Below are 10,000 nucleotides of genomic sequence, written 5' to 3'. Positions count from 1 at the left end.
AAAGGAGAGGAGAGGAGAAGAGAAGAGAGGAGGAGTAGAAGAGAAGAGAGGAGAAGAGAGGAGAGGAGAAGAGAAGAAAGGAGAAGAGAAGACAGGAGAAGAGAGGAAGGAGAAGAGAGAGAGAAGAGTAGAAGATAAGAGAGGAGAGGAGAAGAGAAGAGAAGAGAAGAGAGGAGAGGAGAAGAGAGGAAAGGAGAGGAGAAGAGAAGAGAGGAGAAGAGAAGTTAGGAGAGAAGAGAGGAGAGGAGAAGAGGGGAAGAGAAGAGAAGAGAGGAGAAGAGAAGAGAAGAGAGGAAAGAGAGAAGAGAGGAGAGGAGAGGAGAGGAGAAGAGAGGAGAAGAGAGGAGAGGAGAGGAGAGAAGAAAGGAAAGGAGAGGAGAAGAGAGGAGAGGAGAAGAGAGGGGAAGAGTGGAGAGGAGAGGAGAAGAGAAGAGAGGAGAAGGGAAGAGAGGAGAAGAGAGGAGAAGAGAAGAGAGGAGAGAAGAGAGGAGAGGAGAAGAGGGGAAGAGAGGAAGGGAAAGGAGAAGAGATGAAAAGATAGGAGAGGAAAGGAGAGGAGAGGAGAAGAGAAGAGAGGAGGAGAGTAGAAGAGAAGAGAGGAGAGGAGAAGAGAAGAAAGGAGAAGAGAAGAGAGGAGAAGAGAGGAGAGGAGAAGAGAAGAGAGGAGAAGAGTAGAAGATAAGAGAGGAGAGGAGAAGAGAAGAGAAGAGAAGAGAGGAGAGGAGAAGAGAGGAAAGGAGAGGAGAAGAGAAGAGAGGAGAAGAGAAGATAGGAGAGAAGAGAGGAGAGGAGAAGAGGGGAAGAGAAGAGAAGAGAGGAGAAGAGAGGAGAGGAAAAGAGAAGAGAAGAGAAGAGAGGAGAAGAGAGGAGAAGAGAGGAGAAGAGAAGAGAAGAGAAGAGAAGAGAGGAGAAGAGAGGAGGAGAGGAGATGAGAAGAGAGGAGAGGAGAAGAGAAGAGAGGAGAGAAGAGAGGAGAGGAGAAGAGGGGAAGAGAGGAGAAGAGAGGAGGAGAGGAGAAGAGAGGAGAAGAGAGGAGGAGAGAAGAAGAGAAGAGAGGAGAAGAGAGGAGGAGAGAAGAGAAGAGAAGAGAGGAGAAGAGAAGAGAGGAGAAGAGAGGAGAAGAGAGGAGAAGAGAGGAGAGGAAAAGAGAGGAGAGGAGAAGAGAGGAAAGGAGAGGAGAAGAGAGTAGAGGAGAAGAGAGGAGAGGAGAAGAGAGCAGGGGAGAAGAGAGGAAAGGAGAGAAGAGAGGAGAAGAGAAGAGAGGAGAAGAGAGAAGGAGAAGAGAAGAGAGGAGAAGAGAGGAGATAACAGTGAGACTCACTTTGAGGCCCTTGGCCCTGTTGATAGCCCTCAGGGGCCGAAGCACTCTGAGAACACGAAGGATCTTCACCACGTTGATGGCACTGGACCTGAACAGACACAGATTAAGACTAGGTTATCGAGAGAGGTCAACTACTAAACCATACATCAACTACAGACAGAGAGGTCAACTACTAAACCATACATCCACTACAGACAGAGAGGTCAACTACTAAACTATATATCAACTACAGACAGAGAGGTCAACTACTAAACCATACATCAACTACAGACAGAGAGGTCAACTACTAAACCATACATCAACTACAGACAGAGAGGTCAACTACTAAACCATACATCAACTACAGACAGAGAGGTCAACTACTAAACCATACATCAACTACAGACAGACAGGTCAACTACTAAACCATACATCCACTACAAACAGAGAGGTCAACTACAGACAGAGAGGTCAACTACAAACAGAGAGGTCAACTACAGACAGAGAGGTCAACTACAAACCGAGAGGTCAACTACTAAACCATACATCAACTACAAACAGAGAGGTCAACTACAAACAGAGAGGTCAACTACGAAACCATACATCAACTACAAACAGAGAGGTCAACTACTAAACCATATATCAACTACAAACAGAGAGGTCAACTACTAAACCATACATCCACTACAAACAGAGAGGTCAACTACTAAACCATACATCAACTACTAAACAGACAGAGAGGTCAACTAACTAAACCATACATCAACTACAAACAGAGAGGTCACAGACAGAGAGGTCAACTACTAAACCAACTACAGACAGAGAGGTCAACTACAAACAGAGAGGTCAACTACAGACAGAGAGGTCAACTACTAAACCATACATCAACTACAAACAGAGAGGTCAACTACAAACAGAGAGGTCAACTACTACATCAACTACAAACAGAGAGGTCAACTACTAAACCATATATCAACTACAAACAGAGAGGTCAACTACTAAACCATACATCCACTACAAACAGAGAGGTCAACTACTAAACCATATATCAACTACAGACAGAGAGGTCAACTAGTAAACCATACATCAACTACAGACAGAGGTCAACTACAGACAGAGAGGTCAACTACTAAACCATATATCAACTACAGACAGAGGTCAACTACTAAACCATACATCAACTACAGACAGAGGTCAACTACTAAACTATATATCAACTACAAACAGAGAGGTCAACTACAGACAGAGGTCAACTACTAAACCATACATCAACTACAGACAGAGGTCAACTACTAAACTATATATCAACTACAAACAGAGAGGTCAACTACAGACAGAGAAGTCAACTACAGACAGAAACAATATTTCTGTGTTCAATAGAACATGTTGTTGACATTTTTGTTGGAGTTTTGTAACCATCCCGGTAAAAAGAGCAACGCTAAATGAATGTCGATGAGAATTCCTAGGTGTGTTTGAACCATTGACACTGTGGTATCGGTATAGTGAAGACCAACTCACTGTATTCCAGAGGAGATGAGCGACACGCTGACCACCACCAGATCCAGAATGTTGAAGTAGTTCCGACAGAACGAACCCTTATGGATGAACGCCCCGTACGCTGTCATCTACGAGGTCATGAACCAGGAAGAGAAAACCACGTGCAACAGGAAGCGTAAGACAAAAGATTGTGATCGATGACGAACGAAGTGAATGTCGGCTCACGGGTTTGTTGTTCAACGTGTCATGTTTTTCCAACGCTTAAAACACTTCCAACACTTCACCAGCCCTTCCGGAGCACAGTGTCCATTATGTGGTGTAGAGATGACATTGAGAAGGAATGGAAGGTTACCTTCAGAATGATCTCTATGGTGAAGAGCCCAGTGAAGACATGGTCTGCATAGCCTAATATCTGAGAAACAGTGATCACAATGCAGGTCAACACAATACATCACACAGTCGTACGTCTCATAGAGGCTTCCATGAGCATCACAATATATGACACAAATGGCACACTATTCCCTACACAGTGCACTACTTTAGACCAGGGAGTGGTTGAAAATAGTGCACTACATAGGGAATAGGGTGCCATTTGGGGTGAATCCCTGTATAATAACATTGAAGCTATAATAATATAGAGAGGATGTAATTAAGTGGAAACAGTAGTCACAATGCAGCGCGTGGGTCAGTGGAGGGAAAGGATGGCTGAAGTCTATTGAACCAGAGATCTAATGGTGTAGTCACACACACACACACGCACGCACGCACACACACACACACACACACACACACACACACACACACACACACACACACACACACACACACACACACACACACACACACACACACACACACACACACACACACACACACACACACACACACACACACACACACACACACACACACCTCTAAAGGCTGTTTGTGTGTGTAAATGTTTGTGTGTGAGAGAGAAAGACTAGAGAGAGAAAGAGAGAGAGAGTATGGAAGTTAGTGAGTATGTTTTTGCATGCATGTACAGTGTCTGTGTGTGTGTGCCTGTGTGCGTGTGTGCGTGTGTGTGTGTACATGTGTCCGTGCCTCTGTGTGTACATGTGTCCGTGCCTCTGTGTGCGTGTGCCTGTGTGTGTGTGCCTGTGTCCGTGCCTCTGTGTGTGTGCACGTGCATGTGTGTAAGACATAAACACACACCTGGTTCCTGAAGGAGTCGTTCCGGACAGGGTCCTCTGCTGCCAGAGAGATACTGCTCAGTAGAATGAAGAACAGGATGAGGTTGGTGAAGATGTTGTGGTTCACCATCTTATGGCATAGAACCCTGAACCTGGGGAGAGGGAGGGAGGGAGGGAGGGAGGGAGGGAGGGAGGGAGGGAGGGAGGGAGGGAGGGAGGGAGGGAGGGAGGGAGGGAGGGAGGGAGGGAAGGAAGGGAGGGAGGGAGGGAGGGAGGGAGGGAGGGAGGGAGGGAGGGAGGGAGGGAGGGAGGGAGGGAGGGAAGGAAGGAAGGAAGGGAGGAAGGAAGGAAGGAAGGAAGGGAGGGAGGGAGGGAGGGAGGGAAGGAGGTAGGGATGGAGGGAGGGAGGGAGGGAAGGAAGGGAGAGAGGGAGGGAGTAAGGAAGGGAGGGAGGGAGTAAGGGAAGGGAGGGAGGGAGGGAGGAAGGAAGGAAGGGAGGGAGGGAGTAAGGAAGGGAGGAGAGGGAGGGAGGGAAGGAAGGGAGGGAGGGAGGCAGGGCGGGGAGGGAGGGAGGGAGGGAGGGAGGGAGGAAGGAAGGAAGGAGGAAGGAAGGAAGGAGGGAGGGAGGGAGGGAGGGAGGGAGGGAAGGAGGTAGGGATGGAGGGAGGGAGGGAGTAAGGAAGGAAGGGAGAGAGGGAGGGAGTAAGGAAGGGAGGGAGGGAGTAGGGAAGGAAGGGAGGGAGGGAGTAAGGGAGGAAGGAAGGGAGGGAGGGAGTAAGGGAGGGAGGGAGGGAGGGAGTAAGGAGGGGAGGGAGGGAGGTAGGGATGGACAGACAAAAAATAGTGACTAATAGATAATCCTAATCCTATAGACAGACACTCTTATCCAGAGCATACATTTTCATACTGGTCCCCTGTGGGAATTGAACCCACAACCACTGGCATGGCAAGTGCCATGCACTACCAAGTGAGCCACACGGGACATTAGACAGACATCAGACAGACATCAGACAGACATCAGACAGACGACAGACAGAACAGTGTAATTTTAGACCGTCCCGTCGCCCATACCCGGGCGCGAACCAGGGACCCTCTGCACACATCAACAACAGTCACCCACAAAGCATCGTTACCCATCGCTCCACAAAAGCCGCGGCCCTTGCAGAGCAAGTGGAACCACTACTTCAAGGTCTCAGAGCAAGTGACGTCGCCGATTGAAACGCTATTTAGCGCGCACCGCTAACTAAGCTAGCCGTTTCACATCCGTTACACAGACATCAAACAGACATCAGACAGACAGATGGGGTGTGTGTTTAGGGACCCCTCTCATAGAATCTACCTGCTTCTCTCAGTATATCTGTGGGTGAGCTCTTACTTGTTGGTGTTGCTGAAGATGAAGAAAGCCCGGGCCTCAGGCATGGGAATAGCCTTCTCCTTCAGCTGAATGTCAGACAGGGGCCGAGGCCGGGGGCCCACAGGCATCTCAGGGTCCTCATCCTCTCCTACAAGGGCCACGCAGGAGAGAAAGAGGGAGGACAGGGGGAGAGGTGGGAGAAAAAGTGTTAGAGATAAGGGACTTGGTCAGTTAAGTTGAGAAATAGTTGAATGAACTGTGTAAAAATTCACCTGGAATAGTTATTTCAGTTTGTTAGTGTAGTTACCCCATACTATAACAATTACCCACAATTCATCAGTAAAAAAGTTAAAAGACATGAATTATTACTTTTTCATTTATCTACAAATCTGGACACCTGGATTGGTAAGGCAACAGTACAGACAAAACATCAACACACCCCCACACACAACATTCTAGAATCAACACCCCCTCACACAACATTCTAGAATCAACACCCCATACTCCCACTCACACAACATTATAACATCAACACCCCATACTCCCACTCACACAACATTCTAGAATCAATACACCCCTCTCACAACAACATTCTAACATCAACACACCCCCTCACACAACATTCTAGAATCAACACACCCCCTCACACAACATTCTAACATCAATACTCCCCCTCACACAACATTCCATCAATACTCCCCTCACACAACATTCTAACATCAACACACCCCTCACACAACATTCTAGAATCAACACACCCCCTCAAACAACATTCTAACATCAATAGTCCCCTCACACAACATTCTAACATCAACACAACACCATCCAAAACATTCTAACATCACAAAACATTCTAACATCAATACACCCCTCACACAACATTCTAACATCAATAGACACCCTCACACAACATTCTAACATCAATACCCCCTCACACAACATTCTAACATCAATACACCCCATCACACAACATTCTAACATCAATACACCCCTCACACAACATTCTAACATCAATACACCCCACCAACCATAACACCCCCTCACACAACATTCTAACATCAATTCTAACATCACCCCCTACACCCCCTCACACAACATTCTAACATCAACACCCCACCCCCTCACACAACATTCTAACATCAACACCCCATACACCCCCTCACACAACATTCTAACATCAATACCCCCCTCACACAACATTCTAACATCAATACACCCCCTCACACAACATTCTAACATCAATACACCCCACACAACATTCAACATCAATACACCCTACACCCCCTCACACAACATTCTAACATCAATACACCCTCACACAACATTCTAACATCAATACACCCACCCCCTCACACAACACAACACAACATTCTAACATCAACACCCCCTCACACAACATTCTAACATCAACACCCCATACACCCCTCACACAACATTCTAACATCAACACCCCATACACCCCCTCACACAACATTCTAACATCAATACACCCCATACACCCCCTCACACAACATTCTAACATCAATACACCCCCTCACACAACATTCTAACATCAATACACCCTCACACAACATTCTAACATCAACACCCCCTCACACAACATTCTAACATCAATACACCCCCTCACACAACATTCTAACATCAACACCCCATACACCCCCTCACACAACATTCTAACATCAATACACCATACACCCTCTCACACAACATTCTAACATCAATACACCCTCACACAACATTCTAACATCAATACACCCTCACACAACATTCTAACATCAATACACACACACACAACATTCTAACATCAACACACCCTCACACAACATTCTAACATCAACACCCCCTCACACAACATTCTAACATCAACACCCCCTCACACAACATTCTAACATCAACACCCCCTGACACAACATTCCAACATCAACACCCCCTCACACAACATTCTAACATCAACACCCCTCACACAACATTCTAACATCAATACACCCTCACACAACATTCTAACATCAATACACCCCCTCACACAACATTCTAACATCAACACCCCCTCACACAACATTCTAACATCAATACACCCCCTCACACAACATTCTAACATCAATACACCCCCTCACACAACATTCTAACATCAATACACCCCACATTCCATCAATACCCCCTCACACAACATTCTAACATCAATACACCCATACACCCCCTCACACAACATTCTAACATCAATACACCCTACACCCCCTCACACAACATTCTAACATCAATACACCCTACACCCCCTCACACAACATTCTAACATCAATACACCCACACAACATCAACACAACATTCTAACAACATTCAATATCAATACACCCCCTCACACAACATTCTAACATCAACACCCCATACACCCCCTCACACAACATTCTAACATCAATACACCCTCACGCAACATTCTAACATCAACACCCCCCTCACACAACATTCTAACATCAACACCCCCTCACACAACATTCTAACATCAACACACCCCTCACACAACATTCTAGAATCAATACACCCACACACACAACATTCTAACATCAATACACCCTCACACAACATTCTAACATCAAAACACCCCCTCACAAAACATTCTAACATCAAAACACCCCCTCACACAACATTCTAACATCAAAACACCCCCTCACAAAACATTCTAACATCAAAACACCCCCTCACACAACATTCTAACATCAATACACCCCCTCACACAACATTCTAACATCAATACACCCCCAATACACCCCCTCACACAACATTCTAACATCAATACACCCTCACACAACATTCTAACATCAACAGGGGCAAAGCACAGCAGACAAAAGAGAGAGCGAGAACCAGAACAAACGTAATGTTGTGAATGTCCTGATTTGAGTGTGGAAGTCTCTTAATGGTTTGGTGTGATTTGGTTCTCTGCTCCTACTTGTTGTCCGGTGTGGGTCAGCCCTTAGAAAGGTCCGGCTTACTTTTTATCACCGGTACAGTGGTACCGGGAAAATCATTAGCTGGATACGGGTTCTTCTCTTCATTCACATCTACTTGGTACTCATCAATGTTGATCTGTCAAAACACAGTAACACAGCGCCACATCAGACTCAATACGGACAGAACTAGAGACACTACTTTTAAAAGGAAACACCATGCCACCTGTTGAGAGTAGACATGTGTTTTCACAGATGAAGAATTAGACTGATACTAACTAAACCAAACATATTTTATGTTGTTGAATCTGTACTGTAATGTATTGACTTGACTAGATAATATTAGATTACAACTTGGAGGACTGGTGTCTCCAGTCAGGAGGACAGGTATATCTAACGAGGACAGGTGTATCTAACGAGGACAGGTGCGTCTAATAAGGATAGGTTTGTCTAATGAGGACAGCTGTATCCAACGAGGACAGATCAATCTAATGAGAACAGGTGTGTCTAACGAGGACAGGTATGTCTAACGAGGAGAGGTGCATCTAACGAGAACAGGTATGTCTAACGAGGACAGGTGTTTCTAACGAGGACAGGTGCGTCTAATGAGGACAGGTGATTTTAACGAGGATAGGTGATTTTAACGAGGACAGGTGCATCTAATGAGGACAGGTATGTCTAACGAGGACAGGTATGTCTAACGAGGACAGGTGCATCTAACGAGAACAGGTATGTCTAACGAGGACAGGTGTTTCTAACGAGGATAGGTGCATCTAATGAGGACAGGTGATTTTTAACGAGGATAGGTGCATCTAATGAGGACAGGTGCGTCTAACGAGGACAGGTGTGTCTAACGAGGACAGGTGTATCTAATGACGGCAGGTATGTCTAACGAGGACAGGTGTGTCTAACGAGGACAGGTGCGTCTAACGAGGACAGGTGCGTCTAACGAGGACAGGTGCGTCTAACGAGGACAGGTGCATCTAATGAGGCCAGGTGCATCTAACGAGGACAGGTGCATCTAACGAGGACAGGTGCATCTAACGAGGACAGGTGCATCTAACGAGGACAGGTGCATCTAACGAGGACAGGTGCATCTAACGAGGACAGGTGCATCTAACGAGGACAGGTGCATCTAACGAGGACAGGTGTGTCTAACGAGGACATGTGCGTCTAACGAGGACAGGTGCGTCAAACGAGGACAGGTGTGACTGACGAGGACACGTGTATCTAACGAGGACAGGTGTATCTAACGAGGACAGGTGTGTCTAACGAGGACAGGTGTGACTGACGAGGACAGGTGTATCTAACGAGGACAGGTGTATCTAACGAGGACAGGTGTGTCTAAAGAGGACAGGTGCGTCTGAGACATACCTTGGTGGCATTGGTTGTCTCTCCGTCTGAGGTGATGGACTTCAGCTCAATCTTCTCCTCCTTCTTCTCTTCTACCTCGATTATCGGGGCTTTTCGTTGACATGACGCTTCTCCGGACTGGCCGTTCTGTGTCAGAATGGAGCCAAACCACTCAGGCATACACACTTGAATGGATGTGGATGCACGTACACACACACACACACACACACACACACACACACACACACACACACACACACACACACACACACACACACACACACACACACACACACACACACACACACACACACACACACACACACACATCATGCAAATTACCTGGCCAGCTTCTTCCTCTCCTTCTCCTCCTCCTCTTCCTTCT

General features: G+C 46.5%; 1 protein-coding gene across 1 annotated transcript in view; it reads right to left on the bottom strand.

Annotated features, from left to right (window-relative positions):
- The window catches only part of LOC135531141 (voltage-dependent L-type calcium channel subunit alpha-1C-like), a 73,653-nt gene that overhangs the window by 46,803 nt on the left and 16,850 nt on the right, over positions 1 to 10,000 (bottom strand). The window contains exons 4-11 of the mRNA XM_064959255.1: positions 9,963 to 10,000; positions 9,637 to 9,762; positions 8,332 to 8,401; positions 5,345 to 5,471; positions 3,992 to 4,121; positions 3,150 to 3,209; positions 2,819 to 2,925; positions 1,322 to 1,409 (exon numbers count right to left, since the gene is read on the bottom strand). The exon at positions 9,963 to 10,000 is cut by the window's right edge and continues 72 nt beyond it. Of these exons, the coding sequence (XP_064815327.1) occupies positions 1,322 to 1,409; positions 2,819 to 2,925; positions 3,150 to 3,209; positions 3,992 to 4,121; positions 5,345 to 5,471; positions 8,332 to 8,401; positions 9,637 to 9,762; positions 9,963 to 10,000 (746 nt within the window). The remainder of the gene's footprint in view (positions 1 to 1,321; positions 1,410 to 2,818; positions 2,926 to 3,149; positions 3,210 to 3,991; positions 4,122 to 5,344; positions 5,472 to 8,331; positions 8,402 to 9,636; positions 9,763 to 9,962) is intronic.

Source organism: Oncorhynchus masou, unplaced genomic scaffold (assembly GCF_036934945.1).
Source record: "Oncorhynchus masou masou isolate Uvic2021 unplaced genomic scaffold, UVic_Omas_1.1 unplaced_scaffold_1527, whole genome shotgun sequence".
Classification (NCBI taxonomy): Eukaryota; Metazoa; Chordata; class Actinopteri; order Salmoniformes; family Salmonidae; genus Oncorhynchus; species Oncorhynchus masou.
Note: the sequence above shows the minus strand (reverse complement) of the source record. Positions and strands in the feature narration are given on the sequence as shown.